The 16,597-nt window shown below is 36.2% G+C and overlaps 1 protein-coding gene across 1 annotated transcript; it reads right to left on the reverse strand.

The window, feature by feature from the left end:
• Window positions 1-4,661: 4,661 nt before the first annotated feature.
• LOC145980797 (general odorant-binding protein 56h-like) lies at window positions 4,662-16,337 on the reverse strand. Its single transcript, XM_083113883.1, has 8 exons — window positions 16,251-16,337; window positions 11,459-11,534; window positions 10,497-10,546; window positions 8,780-8,815; window positions 8,132-8,249; window positions 7,756-7,811; window positions 5,601-5,644; window positions 4,662-4,764 (listed from the first exon to the last, which is right to left on the reverse strand). The coding sequence occupies exons 1-7, from the start codon at window positions 16,305-16,307 to the stop codon at window positions 5,612-5,614; spliced, it is 426 nt and encodes a 141-aa protein (XP_082970009.1). The 5' UTR covers window positions 16,308-16,337; the 3' UTR covers window positions 4,662-4,764; window positions 5,601-5,611.
• Between the last annotated feature and the right edge of the window lie 260 nt (window positions 16,338-16,597).

Here is a 16,597-nt window from a genome sequence, read left to right on the forward strand (position 1 = left end):
TCATTCTCTCACATTCCATAAAGTAAAGATACCCTAAAGCAGTAATAAAATATATGAGTAGACAAAATATTGTTAAGTAGAAATACGAATGTTGAAAATTTTTTAAGATTCTTCGTTCTGAATTTGAAAATAGGAAAATGTATGTGCATTGTGAAACACTGAACAGGTTCTCATCCACCTGGAAAGAATTGCGGTCACATTTGAATGCAAGAAGGCAAATTTGTGATGATGTTATGCAAAATGTAGTAAAGATACCTTGCACAACACCAAACGATTCAGCAAAGTGTATTTTCCTTGGTTCGTGGCGAAAAATGGTTCGAAACTCCGGCACAATGTTGCTTCAACTTAGATTAACGTGTTTTACTGAGATTTCTGTTAGCATTTTCCTGGAGTAGTTGGTTAAATGACAGCACTTTCTTTTTTTCTGTTTTCGTCAAGATCGAAACATCGTAGGTTCAAATCCCACCCTTTCCTTATTATTTTTTCCTTTTTATTTACCGAGTACGAAGTGTTCTAATAACATAATATAATATTATATGATATTACTGTAAATATTTATGCGATGCATGCTCAGTGGCGGCGATTGGGTTTCAAAACTGATGGGACAAAGGGGGGGGGGGAGGGCAAGGACAGTTTCTTTTCTTTGGTAGATAATGTTTAGCATAGTGCTGGGTCATCTGCCCCTCCACACTCCATAATCATCGCCACTGTGCATGCCTCAAGTAATGCTTCTACTAATGTTTTTAATCTTTCAGTGATTGGCAGGATTTTAGGAAATAGTTTTCCTTTCATTCAGCTGTTATAAGTTAACACATATTAAGAACTTACATGTCAACTTTCTGCATCCGGAAATGCAGGACATAAATCGCATAAATATCAACGGAAATATACAAGAACCGTAGATAAGCATTCTCGTCCAAAGCCGTTTACTTCCCGAAAAAGATTTAGCAAAGAAGTTGGTTTGAACCCATGACCTTCCATTCCATAAGCAAACGATACCCCTACACCACACGGTTCACGTTATTTTATGCACTCGGTTCGGATCCCACTTTAAACTGTAGGCCCAGTTCCGATTAGCCTTACTATGCATAAAGTTGACTTAAAACACCAAATCAACCAATTCATCTCCTTTGAGAGTGGGCCTTCTATGATACTGTAGTCGGCCAGCATCCGAAAATACAGTTCTGCTTCGGGTATACCAGAGTGTAATTGCATTTAATATTGTGACTAATTTTACTTTAAAACTACAGATTAAAGCGATAATAGTGTCCAGAAAAAGAACCTCAAAGTAGATCTTCACACAAAGTATTTTAATCCATTGCCAAACATTTCAGTTAAGAATAATATTATGCTTTTCCATTGACCGTATTTTCGATTCATGGTGAATTTGCTAAAAGAACCATGTCAAGAAATCTAAATATGTAAGTTTTACTAGTAAATGCATTTAAAATGCACGAAACAACAGGGGAGGAGAAAAATAAACCTCAAAAATGAGTAAAAATGCAACAAAAACTGTTACAAATACTGACAAATAAACTAAAAGCCAAAAAAGGCCGAAAAATGCAAAAAAAAAAAAATGTAAAATAGAAAGTGTTTTCCGGCTCTAACTGAAGGGAAACGGACATGATATCAGGTTTAGCATTGTTTTTAAGGGTCAGAAAAAAAGTTGATTTTTCATCAACTTCCGGACCCTAATTAGTAATTATGACCATTGTAACAGTTGGAGGTAGCTTACTTAAAATTTTCTTGCTGAGGGATCGTATCGTCCCATATCTCCACTTCATAATAAAGAAAAACATCAAGTTCATATTTCGAAAATGACTTGGAGTTTTTCATAGTTTGAAGTTCGTTAGTATTATCTTTCAAGGTTTCCATTGTTTTAATTTCACACATATTTTATATTTCATACGTTCCTCTCTCTTTTCATACAGTCTTTGGAAAAAAGCTGAAGTTTCTTGTCAAACTGGGTCTGGTTCAAATGACTCCTTTTCGCTCTCCTGTTCCTACTTTAAACAAACAACAAAATACTTCGTAACTAAACGATTGCTTGTTCAAAACACGGAATTTTTACACAATTTACAAAATATAACAAAACGCCAATAGACATGTTCATCATTTTTCCTTTTCAGCGTTTCTCGATTTTATCTGAATTCGATTCCTCATGAAAATTGCCATGAGGAAATTATAGACAGCTATGACATTATGTGTGAATTGCTTTCTTGAAACTGGTAGCAGATTTTAACATGAGCTACCTGGAGAAGAGGTAGCGTGCTTGATTCTTACGAGCGAGGTCGTAGGTTCGATTCTCCACCTAGGCAGGATTTTTTTCAGGAGTATATCGTTGGGTGTAAAGTTTATCCACCGGTCTAAGAAGTTAACATTGGTCTCTGTATTTCACGAGAGGAAAGGAAATAGTTAGAGAAAGTTATTTCGATGATAGCAGGAAGTCACATGCCACGTGGAATGCGCAGAATCAAGTTACATTGAGCTAAGTCTGTAATGGTGGTTTCGAATATTGCAAAGTTAGTGCGGAAAGTTTGTTATATCTGATAGTCGAACTTTCTGTTCAAAGAAGACAAACATTTTAGATACAAAGCAGTGAGGAATTAACGATCATTATGAGGTTTTGAATTCTTTGTTTGTCACTCACTATATAAATACTTATTAGTAGTTTCTTATCGTATCGGCCTTCGTCGCAAGTGTGCATCGGATTCATTTTTTAAATATTCTAATATCAACGGTATCTGTTCAGCAAACAAAAAAAAAGAAAGAGGAGAGGGTGGGATTTGAACCCGCGACCTTTCACGCTTGATGAAAAATAAGGATATCAGCTCCTAACCAACAGCTCTACGTTAACTTAATGACGTTATACCCTTAAAAACATGTTGACGTTTATGAACACTCCCACCCTCCTGTGTTTCAAGCACATTTTCTCGATAAGTCGTGTAAAATATATGTTTTTGAGAACTGTTCGATATTATGCAAGGTATTGTAAATAAAATGTCGCATAAACTCCTCACAAATTTGCTTCTTTCTGCACAAACTTGATGGCAATTTCCTCCAGGTGGAGAAAAACTCTATTCAGTGTTTCAAACCCCTCAAATTTCAAGTCGAGCAAGCAGAATCGTAAATATCCTTCAAGGTTCTTTTTCCAATTTATTATTTCTGTTTGATTGTGTATTATAATAGCGGTTTATAGTTTCTAAGTTCATGGAAAGTGTTAAATTGAAAACCTATCACCGCAGCGTTTTTCGTCTAGTGGAAGGATCTACTCAAAGTTGGCTACTCTCACCTGGAGCTGAAGTGCAAGGTTGCTAAGTTTATGATTTCGGGACTTAGAATTCTTTCGGGGCGGTCAAATAAGATGTTGCGAAGTGTACGTACCTTCTCCTCAACTCACATTCCAAGATCAATCCACAGATTATGTGATAAACGCTTTACGAACACAACCTTAATAAAATCAAAGAGTACGTTATCAAGAATGCCGACAGTTTTTACAATGCCCAGTTAGAAACATCAATGCTATTGTTGGATAACATTATGGTATCTACAATGCGGACTGCTATTGTTGCATTATCGTTATTTCAAATGAGAAATCAACACATTTTTAACAGTGTATGATTTGACGAAATGTCATAATTTTTTTAAGGTCGCGAATGTAAGACGCATCCTAATTTTTCACAATTGAAATTTGTTAAAATTTGCGGCTTATATTTGGGCTAACACGGTATTACAAAATTATTTCGAATTTTGTTTCCATAAAATTGTATGGCTATTTTAAAGAGAATTTCTAACAACCCTTTGCTTCCTTCGATCGTTTATCACTCTTTTTAAGCCATTTTAACTTCCTTTATAACGTTTTCAGAGGTTACAGATCAAATGAGGTAACTAGCATCTTCAGTATATGTTTCTAAGATGGAAGTAAATAACTTATTACTAGGCACGAATAGTTACTACATTTGTGTGAGTTAGCTCTAGGCACAAATTGAATTCGATTAATGTAGTGTCATTTGTTAGCTGAAATGAATTAATCTATATAATATTCAAATTATTGTCACTAAAAAGTATGTGTGTGTGTGTTTAACTGTTGTTGTTGTGTGCCCGTATATGTAGGTCAGACTTTTATTCTTGTATGTATTTTTTCTTTCTAATTTTTATATTCTTGTCAATATATCCCCTTCTGACCGAAATTTAGTCTGCTAATTTTCATGTACAAGAATTTAGATGTAAACATGTTTAAATGGAAGAAAATGCTCTACAGGTTTTAACTCCGCCATTAAAACCAATACAAAATAAATAAATAAAAATAAAGAATACGACAACATAGTGTAAGAAGTTCATAGTGGTTTTAATAGTTTTGGATAGGTAGATAATGTGAAAAATTATTATTAGTAGTAGTATTATTGCATTTAGCTACTAAATCGAAATTTTTTGAACGGCAGCGTATGTTTTTGTCAAATTATTTGATGGGGTACAAGGGGTAAAATTCCGATTAAGGGATGTAGTAGCTGCACCCCTCCCCCTTGCTCCTGCGCCACTGTTTATCATTATGAAATGTTTTATACAATAAAACTCACATGCTATACTTTTACTCTGCATAAATGAAAATATAATTGTTGAAAAACTTTTGATATCAGGTATCTAAGACAAAGATAAGAACATTTGCGTTAAAGTTTTATTTATATTAATACAATATGAATGTACATTCATAATTTGAAGGCTTTTTCTTCTGAATTTCCTTATGAATACACATCGTCACATATTCTGAAAAAAATATAAATATATATTCACGGTATGTTTCTAGTAACAACATGGTACTGTAGATTTGTGAAAATTTAATACAAGGTATAGAAAAGGAAGGATAACATTTGAACTACATTCAATAATGTAAATTCCATTATTGTTCATGTTGCTGTTTTTCCACTATTCACACGGAGATTGTTTAAATTCTTTAAGTAATAAAGAAAAAGTAAATTAAACAGATAAAATGCTTTAAACATAGAATCCAAATACAATAATTAATATAGAGGCTTTTTGACTGTAATCGAAGAGACATTGAATTGTAGGTCCTAGTATATACGGTGATGTGTTTCAAACAAGCAAAATAAAATTTGTCATTCTTATTTTCCTGCCTATGTTTCAAAATCAATGGCACTAACTCATAGTTTAATCAACATTTTAATCCTTTTTAAAGTCAAAGTTTTCCTAAAAAGTCAATATACTATAAATGTATGTATTACTTAGTGATATTAGTATATAATGTTCAAAATTTTCACTATATTCGGATCAGACGTGAGTGAGAAAACAATCAGTTAAATAGAAACAAAATACTTCACACTTAGAACCCAAATGCAAGAATTAGCATAGTGACGTCTTGTTTATTACGAACAAAGAGACAATTAGTTGGATGTTGCCATGTGCATGAAGATGCATTTCAAGTACGGTAACCAACATAAATTTGATATTATTTTTTTCCTGTGTATGTTTTAGAAACAGTGTAACCAAATATTAATGAATTGTTATGTAACTTGGGTTGTATAAATTCTTATATTCATGAAAAATACTATGACTTAGACAGTGATAATAAATCAGCAACTAACCAGATTGTAGCTTATTCTTCTGGTTGATCTCCTAACGCTCCATTCTGGAGAAAAAAAAAATAAAAAGCCCAATTAGACAGTGATTATTGTAACAAACATCAACTTGTTTCTCAATTTTAAAATGGTTTATGGTATTTCATAACATTACAGTCTAAGAAATTATATACATTATGTGAATGCAGATCACAGGGAAAGAACTTGCTTTGTCCAATTTTAGCCAAACGGAGGTAAAGGTGCTATCAAATTGCTCTGTGAAGGGTCTTTCTAAATAGGAATTATACAAGAATAGAAAGTGCTTTTTCTATCCATTGGAAAGAGGTTTTGGTTGCGTATACAGGGTAAGAACATGCTCATAACAAGCAAATAACGGGCTCTTTTGTAAAATCAAGAAAATTGACAGAGAAAGGTTCTTTCCCTGTGGTCTTCAAATATTGTGTAGGGCCTCCTCAATGACGCGGTGGTAACGTTGTTCCCTTGCAATTAAAGGAGCCCGGGTTGAATTCTATTTATTTATTTATTTATTTATTTATTCAAAGTTTCAGATACAGCACTTTTAAGGCTATTTTACACTGAAAACTCTAACAAATAACAAGAACAAGTCAAGATGGTTTAAGGTAAAAACAAGAAAAGTTAAATATAAACATAAGGCATAAACAAGGAAACAAACAAAGATTTACATATTCATTTTTAGGGAAGATCGGAAAATGCTTTCAGGGGCAAAAATGTCTATGTTTGTGGGTAGTTTATTGTAGAACTGGGGCAGCCTGTGGAATAGAACGCGCTGTATAAGGGAAAGCCCAGCGGTAGAGTTGTGGAACAATTCAGTGTTTCGGGTCGATCGAGAGGGAACTCTGAAGTTGAATTCTGTAAGAAGAAATTCAGATCTTAGTTTCCCATTGATGATTTTATAGAAAAAATTCATATCGGCCATATCGCGTCGGGTCTGCAGTAACTGAATGTTCAAAGTAGTCAGGATGTCAGGTTTCTGAAGATGCCGCAAAGAAGGAATTCTATGACGAACAATGGCGGTAAAGAAGCTGAGGACGGAATCCATGCTAGAAAGATTTGTATTGGAAGCCATGGCCCAGACTGGAGAACAGTATTCGAGAATCGGAGAAATGAATGACTTGAAAAACAGGCTAAGAGAAGTTGGAGTATCAATTTCAGTGAATCTGTAGAGGAAGCCTAAGAGGCGCATTGCACTTTTAGTTGTAGCTGCGATGTGTTCCTTAAAGTTCAGTTTTTCATCTATGATAAAATCTAGATCTTTTTGGGTCGCAACTGTAGTAATATAATTGTTTTCAAGACCATAATGAGAATGTATTTTGTTCTTTTTTAAAGAGACTGTGAGGGAGGAACATTTATGTGGGTTAAGTTGTAGATTCCACTGCTTACACCATGTGACAAGTTCGGAAAGAGCATTCTGGAGAATCACAGCATCTTGTTTGGTTGAGATTTCTTTGAAAAGTTTACAGTCGTCAGCAAACATGAGTATATTGACAGGAACTGAGGAAAGTTTTTGAGGGAGATCGTCCATGTATAGGATGAACAAGAGAGGGCCCAAGACTCTCCCTTGTGAAAATACAGAGTGGATCCCACTTTAAACACATAATGTAATGAAATAGATTTTACAAGCTTAACGAGAATCAGTCTTGTGATTGTTGTTATTAATGACTGTATTTCTAATCTGTCGAAAGCTGTAGTAGGCCTGGGCAAATCGTTGTATTTTTGGAACATCGATCTCATATGCAAGTGTCCACGTTGCGTATTGTTTCATTGAAAAAAGGTTCCTGGACCGAATTTAAATTGACATGGAAAAGGTTTCTGGACCGTATTTAAATTCATTCAGAATAAAGGTTCCTGGACCGAATTGAAATACTTTACAGATAAAAAGGTTCTTTACGGTCCAGAAGCCATATACGCTTGCTGATTTTCTCTCCTGTACCGGAATTGAATTTATTTAAAATTCCTGGAACTTTAAGAACCGTGGTTTGAATCTCGGCGTGGGCATGGCTGTTAGTATCCCTTCATCTATTTCATCATATCATCTTCATCTTCGCTATTAGCCAAAATTGGTAAAAGGCGAAGTAAAATTATCGACATAAATAAATCAACGAACGTGACGATCAAAGCTTGTCCTTATAGATAAACTTACCTTCACGTATTTCTTGATGCATTTCTTCAGTTCCCATACTTGATCACAGGTTTCAGCTGAAATTAAAGTTTTATGCATCAGAACACTGAATCTTAGTATTGTGCACGTTGTAAGTATATTGGGAGTCTGAAACTTAATGCCATCGGAACGGACTTAACATTCACCAACTTTCAGTGTCTACTTGATAAAAAATAAAGTTAGAATAAAGCCCGGCCAGGCTTATTAGAGAAACTATTTACAAATTACTTTGCATTATGAATGTACGTATAATTGTCTGCTACTAATATACTCTCTATCCCTGCATATTCATTAGTGCCCTGTCAGTGCCATACCAAAATGACGATAGTGTTTTGTTCGTTGCACAAAGTAGCATTACCTGACATTTGTCCACAATCATTTACTGCGTTGTCGATGACTTGAGTGTCCTTCCCCTGGTCCTCGAAGCGCTTCTTCATTCCGGCAACCATCTCTGTGCACAGTTTGCCATCCTTGATCTGTTAAAAAAAGGTACAAATATCAATTTAGCACTTTTATAACAAATGTATTATGACTTTATGTCCATCGAGCTTTTTTAAAATGTTAGCATTCTATGTCTGAAGAATTTCGTTTTGCTACTGTTAAGCATTATGGAATGCAGATTTCCGTAGCTGAGTGGTGATCACACCGTGCTACGACGCTAGGAGCCCCGTGTTCGAATCTCGGTCTGGGCATAGGTTTGTAAGTGTCAGTTCATCAATTTCATCACATCATCACTCATCCTCATCTTTGCGATTAGTAAAAAAAAGCGAAGTAAAATAAACCAAATCAACCGCGCTGTGACGCCAGGGGTCCCTGGTTAGAATCCTGGCTTGGGCATGGACGTTTGTGTTGTCTATTTATCTATTTTATCATACCATCACTCATCCCCATCTTCGCAAATTAGCCAAAAGTGGCACAAGAAGCGAAGTAAATTAAATCAAATCAAAATCAAATCAAAACCAAATCAATCAAATTTATAACAGAGAAATGTATCATATTTTCTTACCATTCCCGATTTTTCCGCCACACATTTCTGGAAACACTATTAAAGAAAGAGAATAATAATTATTTTAAAAATTGAGTTGTGAATACACCTTTCTGTAATATTATATTTAAAATATACAAACACACCCACCCCCCCCCCACACACACACCCCACATATATATATATATATATATATATATATATATATATATATATATATATATATATATATATATATATAAATTTTCAGGGTGACTGTACAAGACATTCATGCGTGTATATATATATATATATATTTATATATATATATATATATATATATATATATATATATATATATATATATATATATATATTTACAAATGCATTTCACTTAGATGTACTGCATGTATAGTCAGTGGATATAAAAATGGGACACCTACATCCTGAATACTCGCTTCCCTGCAAGAGACGTTAAGTGTATTGCCTAACACTACGGCGATAAGTAGATTTCAATATAAAATTTCCAATGGCAACTTTAACCCCCACCGTATAGTTAGGCAGCACACATAGCGCCTTGTGGGGAAACAAGTATTTCAGGAATTTCAAACTCCTTTTTTGCAGTTTGCATAGATGATTGCTTTTAAATTTACATTGTACTTGAAGACAAGAAGATTTACAAAAATTGTACATGACTGTACAAGCGAAAGATATAAAAATTATAGAAATAAACCAAACGTTTATTAGAACAAAAGTGCGTACCATGTTATTAACTTATCTTTAATAAAATTACAAGTGCTGTGTATTGAAACATTGTCAAATTCGTATTAGGGTATTGCATTACTAGACTGGAGTTTTGCACACTAATACCACAGATAAGTTGTGCTAATAGTACTATGCAAACATGCATGAGGGTGTTTCGATTTTTTTAGGAACTTGGAATTGCTTTTAAAATACACAGCTATACATAAATATTTACATAACAAATGTTCATATGTGCTCAATGTGACCTCCTTTGGACACTCGGCACATGTCCATACGGTAGGAGAATTCGTCTGGAGTCAGTACTGTCACTGATGCTGTGATCCGATTTCGCAGTTCATCCACTGTAGTCATTGGAATCAAGCTGTAACTGTGGGAAAAGCCAGTTCTCACCATACTGTCGCCGAAATCGACGCTGCACTGTTGTAACAGTTTCACACACTTCAAAATGCAGTACACAGAAAGCTTTTTGTTGAGACGTCGCCATCTTGCTTGAATCTGATTGGGGGGAGGGGGGAGCGCGCTTCTGCTACCTGCCGGCAATCATGTGAAACTCACAAATATCCTCTTCCTAACAGTACGTTGTTCGATGTGTTTTAGCGAACGGTTACTGAGTTAAATGACTTCGAAGTCGGATGATACTTTTTGGAATTCACGCTTCTCTTCATGTTTTTCAGATATAGTATAATGTTCAGTTGGAATAGGCTAAGCCAGAAAAAAACTTGTAAGCAATGCATTTTATGATATATGTGTCGTTTGGTATAGACATGGAGTGGTCTTTTTTCCTTTAACTGCATAGTCGATAAATGGTCTGTGGTAGGCCAGCTAAGCTTTATAAATGTAACACCTTGGATAAATATAGGTCTATGTGTATCGATTATAAATATATCGATTCAACAGTAATAGTTGTTGAAGTACAGAGAAAACCCAAAGATTAGATGTAGTAAAGCACAAGAATACCACGTGGTTGACCTAACAACAACAGAGAACAACGTACCTTGAAGTTTTCGCTTGGGTCATCCTTTCTCCAATTCTCCTTCACCTGGTCTGAAAGTAAGAGGAAAAATCCATTGTTGATACACATACATTGTCAAGTCTTTAGTTGGTGCCTGTATATCTCAGGAAGAAGAATCTTTGGGATGCACGCACAGCCATGACCCATTGCGAATGTCTTTCCACCCTTCTGCCTGCGAACTGAAGCCATTGTCGTACTTCACCCTCGATTCGCAAACTTACTAGCGTGGTAATCATTCATAGAGATATTGAATATTCATTTGCCATAGAATTTCTATAGGTTTTAGGCTTTCAGAGGCGCAAGTGTGTGAAGGAGGCGCCATCTTTAAAAATGACGAAAATGGTGACGCGAAGCTCAGTGTTGCACCGTTGAGGTCGTTTTGTAAATAACAATTGATACCTGATGTAAATTTGACCTGTACACATAATTTTTATCGGAATTTTAAGGTTATTTTTGACTTTTCCTTGTATAAGATAGTAAAGAGTTAGCATATAAGACCACAAGAGGAAGATTATTTCATTTCAAGAAAGGAAGAAACATACTATTGTTCTTTTATAACACCATTAAGCCTTGTTTCCATGATAATCAAAAACTAAATATGCTGACCAATGCAGAATTTATTTTATTTTAAAACATAAAACCAAACATTACGTTTCAATCTTCTAGCAAGGTCTTCTTCAGACTCTGTACCAAATACAAATGAAATATGGTACAAAACAGGAAGATATATACACAAACTTTCTAATTATCTTGTGTCTGGAGGGGAGTTATTTTTGTGTATATCTTTCTTCCTGTTTTATACCATATTTCATTTGTATTTGGTACAGAGTCTGAAGAAGACCTTGCTAGAAGGTTGAAACTTAACGTTTACTTTTATGTTTTAAAATAACATAAATTCTGCCTTGGTCAGCATATTGAGTTTTTGACTACTTACTTATTCTTACCTTCAGTTAAGCTGTTATTGGCTGCACAATCTTTAAGAACTTTCACCAATTCTGCAGGAGGTTCGCGGTGGCATCTCTGAAAGAAAAAACAACAAAAACGGTATCCTTCAAAATTTCCTTTGTTTATGAATGTGGTACATCAACGTACTATATCGAAACTTAATCTTTATCTTTGTTCCAGCCCGCTGAATGACTCAACGCGTTGCGTGTTCGAATCACAACAAAAACCATTGTGTTTGCTCTCTCGTACACATAACATATTCCTCATTTGAGCAAGAAAATCCGAATATAGAGACTAATTTAAATCGAAACAGGGAAAAATGCGCCCTCCCAAGAGTAACCACATTAGAAAGTGGGAAAAATGCGCCCAGCACACATGACCAGCCAGCAGGAGAGAAACTGACAGCGTTTCTTGACTACTTTGTACAACAATGGCTGCAAAATCCAAATCTACCAGTTGATGTGTGGCACTGTGGAGATGCAAAGCACCGCACGAACAATGCTGTAGAAGGGTGGAACAATAAGCTGCAGGAGAAAGTTTGACTTCATCCCAACTTCTACACCCTTCTGAAGACGCTGAAGCAGGAAGCGGAATACAGCGGATACAAATATGACAGGGCTAGCATCGGTTTGGAAGGAACGAAGACGAAACGAACGTACATAAAACTGGATGAACAGATTAGCAAAATTGCACATACTTACAAAACAAGCACACTCAATTACCTTACCAAGTGCCTGAGAAGTCTGGCGTACATCCAAAAAATGGAGTAAAAGATCGTCAACGAATGTCACAAGAAATGGAAATACAAATGTATATAAAAACTTTAATCAAATAAAATAAAAATTACAAAAATTAAATAAAAATATGACAAAGGACATCATCTCCAGCTTCTAAACACGCCAGAAAAGATAATATTTTTACTATACTTTTAAAAAAAATTCTCTTTCCTGACGGTCCCAAGCCTGTGTTAAGTGTGAGGGGAAGCTGCGTAAAGGTTGTTTTAATCAACATATTATCATATTGGTGAAGGTCGTGTGTGCTGGGCGCATTTTTCCCACTTGTCATTGTGGTTACTCTTGGGAGGGCGCATTTTTCCCACTTTTATTGCGAGAGCGCACTTTTCCCGGGCGCATTTTTCCCGACACCTTTAAATCAGTGTATAAAAAGTAACTTACTTAAAGTTGCAGTTATTCCTTTCCAAAAATAACTCAGTTACTGTTACCTGTACTTGAATAGTAACTGTAAGTTACATTTAGAGCTACTTTCTGTTGGAAATTTTCTACCAAACAATCAGTGCTCATTACTTTTAATAAAATAATATTTGAAGACTTACAAGTTATTTATGTTTCTGGTAGTAACTTTTGAAAACATTACTTTTATTGGAAAATGTAACTTTCTTATAGTTACTTACTTTTACATGTAATTACATGTAGTTACAGTTAGATTTTCTCAAAAAGGTAACTCTTACTTGCAGCCGAGTTACTTTCCAAACACTGATTTAATTATTACCTTATGCAACATCTCCATATAGTACTGAACAGTGGCGGTGATTATGGGGGCGAGGGGGGCAGTTGCCCCCACTTTTTACCACTTTTGCTCCCGCACTATGCTAAATCTTATCTACAAAGGAAAATATACTGTCTTTGCCCCCTAGTTTTGGCACCTGCCCCCGGTTTTGGAACTCAATCGCCGCCACTGGTACTGAACCAAATATAGATGGAACGAATGACAGAATTCATGTGTACGACATGAAATTGCACTTATGCAAATTCTACATGAAATTACTAAATATGATACAGTAATTGAGTAGAATTCGTTGAAGGAAGACACGTAGACTCATGAAAGGTGACAATACATACAATAAATAATAATCTGCATTTCAGAACTGTTGTATTGGGTATATTTGTGTGTATATATACACTACCGACAAAAAGTTTAAGACCACCATGAAAAACGGCCAAAAAATCAGTATGGGGTGTTGTATGGAACCAACGGTTCCTGTCCAAGAAAGACGCGACGATGATACACATGGAAAATGCAATGTAGTCTAGGTTGAACCTTGCAAGACGCGAATCCAATATTTTGCCGAATGTGTAGCATGTGGTTGGCAAAATGGAAAGTGACCTAAGCGTTGCTGAAGCTGGCAACATTGCAGCTGTGTGCGTGAAAGCGGTCAGTACGGTAGCCAGCCTCATGCTCTTCCTTATCAGTGGCTCAGGGTCAGTTGCTGTTCATGCAGGCGACATTGCGAGCCCATTATTATGTGTGAAGTGTGCAAGGTGAGTGGAGCTGTGTGAAATGGCCCGTCATTGTGGGGAATAGGCGATTTCGGTTGAAAAGCATGCTGTGATATGTGCACTGAAAAATGAAGGTTATTAGGAACGCGAAATAGCAAGAAAACTGAATATTTCCAAGACTGGTGTTCATTGTGCATTGGACAGATACCGTAAAACCAACAGTCATGCTGATCGTGCACGTAGTGGAAGAGCTCGTGTAAAGTCTGCAGCTGACGATAGATATATTACAGTAACTAGCAAACGGAACAGGCGCCTAACAGCACCAGTCATCGCTGCTTCCCTGAATAACAGCAGAGTGACGACTGTGTCTGTGTCAACGGTGAAGAATAGGTTGCGTGAAGAAGGGCTGCATGGCAGAGTAGCTGCTAGAAAGCCATTGTTACGACGTGTGAACAAGACGGACCGATTGGCCTGGGCTAAATGGCACCAAGGTTGGACTGTGGATAACTGGAAACGGGTACTCTAAACCGACGAATCCAAATATGAATTATTTGGCAGCAATAGGCGAACCTTTGTGCGTCGAAAGGTCGGCGAGAGATTGAAAGAAGAGTGTTTTGTTCCCACAGTGAAACATGGAGGTGGAAGTGTAATGGTGTGGGGATGTTTTGTCAGAAACCAGAAGGGGGACCATCATACAATTCAGGGAACATTGGTAAAAGAAGGGAATCATCAGATATTGGTGCACCATGCCATCCCCTATGGTCGTCGTCTTGTTGGTAATGGGTTTATTTATCAACAAGATAATGATCCCAAACATACATCCAAATTGTGCACGCGGTATTTGGAACGCAAGGCAACAGAAGGGGCATAAGTTATCAAGACGTGGCCACCGCAGTCTGCTGATCTTTCACCAATTGAACTGCTATGGGACCAAATCGATAAGGACATCAGGAAGAAGTTACCCAGAAACACTCAACAGCTATGGGAATTCATCAACGATGCCTGGCGTAACATTCAACCATCCTATCTGGACAAACTATTGGAGCGCATGCCACATGTTTGCGCTGCTGTCATTAAGGCCCATGGCAGACACATCGATGAAAGCAAAATATGAGGTGACATTAGTATGTATAGTGGATGAACCTATGTTTGTACATTGCCAAGCAGATTCTTACATCTGTTTCTTGTACATTAATTACGAAATACATTCATTTCTACTGATTTTTGGCACTTTTTCCTGGTGGTCTTAAACTTTTTGTCGGTAGTGTATATATATATATATATATATATATATATATATATATATATATATGCAGCGGCATGCCGATGAAGAACCACGATTTCACAATCGTTCACATCCATAAAAGCGGTGCAAGTTTTGTTTGCATGAACAAATTTTATATTACCAATGGTGAATTGGAGCTTAAAGCTAGATTTAGATGAACGCATTTTCCTTAGCATTTGTCTTAACATTTGTGCCATGACCAAATGCTACCGCCGTGTAAAGTGAGAAATGTTATGTCATTTCAGATGCCATGGCATATTTCATGATATTTCTCAAGGATAGGCTCGGTCCGTAGCATTTTTCGTAGCGTAACCAATCAGAAGCGACCTCTAGGTCACGAGCGCAGTTTTAATGGCGGCCGTGTGAGATGTAAGCAATGTATCACTTCACATTTTTAAAACACGATAATTATTCAACCGAGACGAATTACGCTTCGTATTAAATGGTTTTAGGTAGAGAAGCATGGCGCTGATTAAATATATACTTTCCAACGTTTACTGTACACATATGGAATAATATTTTAGTTGTTTCAAATGTAAACACAGTGCACTCAGCATAGATGGTGTAACTCGACGTGCCTTTCATGCTGTATATGTTATACATTGTAATCGCAAAAGCTAGCCGAAAAGTTACATGAAATGGTTGCGTGTAAAGTACTATCTCTCGTAAGATTTTTGGAAGCATTTACATAGGATTTATGCTAGCAATAATGTCAAGGAAAATGCTTTCGTTTAAGGCCGGTGTAAGAATAGTTCAATGTTTTACACGAAATTCTTATGCATTCATTCAGCTATTTCAAACTGAATGTAGAAACAAATATCAAATATGCAGATTGATAGTATTTCAAAAACTTTCACATGTAATGAGAGATAATATGTCATTTTACGTTTTCAGCATCTTAAATTATTTATACTGTCCTCTGCACAAGTGGTGACTTGAGATAGCTCGACCAATAAACGCTTGGGAGAAGAGGGATTGCATGGAGTGGGAAATGTGACTGCATCCACTAGCCGGTTGCAGCAGCGCGTTGTTCCACAGACTCCACAGTGGCCTTGTAATTCTGGGGTCGTTTATTCGATTCCTGATGGAGGCAAATAGCAGAGTGGTTCGAAACCTATTTTAAACTGTAGGCCATTCTCCCATTACCCTATCTGAGAATAAAGTAGACTTTTAACAAAACTGACAATATTGATTTTAGAATAGTACTTTTAATGTATTTCAGCATTCAGAAACTGTGAAGCTTTTTGAACATGAATAATCGAAACTTACCACAGAAACGGCAACACAGAGGATAGCGGCTGCTACAAAGAAAACTTTGGAATACATGTTATTTAGTTCTTGTTGGCTGTTCCAAGACCGTGGATGGAATGATGTTCACATCTCAAAGGGTCTCCTTATATACTACGAGAGCAGGATATCAGAGCATGTACAAGAGTGATCGAAGGTGATGTTGTATAATCGAACGACATATGTCAGAGGTAAAGATCTACTTCCGTCCAAAAGCCACATCATTCAGAGAGAAATAAATGTCAACCATCATATTGCTTACGTAATCAATGTAAAGCTGTACTCAAACTGACACTTCCGAAAATATTAAACTTCCACATCACTACATA

The sequence above is a fragment of the Lepisma saccharinum genome, chromosome 28 (genome assembly GCF_977018435.1).
Source record: "Lepisma saccharinum chromosome 28, izLepSacc3.1, whole genome shotgun sequence".
Classification (NCBI taxonomy): Eukaryota; Metazoa; Arthropoda; class Insecta; order Zygentoma; family Lepismatidae; genus Lepisma; species Lepisma saccharinum.

What these genes read in the sequence shown, in the direction of transcription:
- LOC145980797 (XM_083113883.1), bottom strand. Translation starts at nt 16,307, where the DNA reads ATGTATTCCAAAGTTTTCTTTGTAGCAGCCGCTATCCTCTGTGTTGCC. An exon ending in TCTGTGTTGCCGTTTCTGTG is followed by an intron (nt 11,535 to 16,250) that starts GTAAGTTTCGAT and finishes TTTTTCTTTCAG; the next exon opens with AGATGCCACCGCGAACCTCC. An exon ending in GCATCAAGAAATACGTGAAG is followed by an intron (nt 5,645 to 7,755) that starts GTAAGTTTATCT and finishes TTTTTTCTCCAG; the next exon opens with AATGGAGCGTTAGGAGATCA.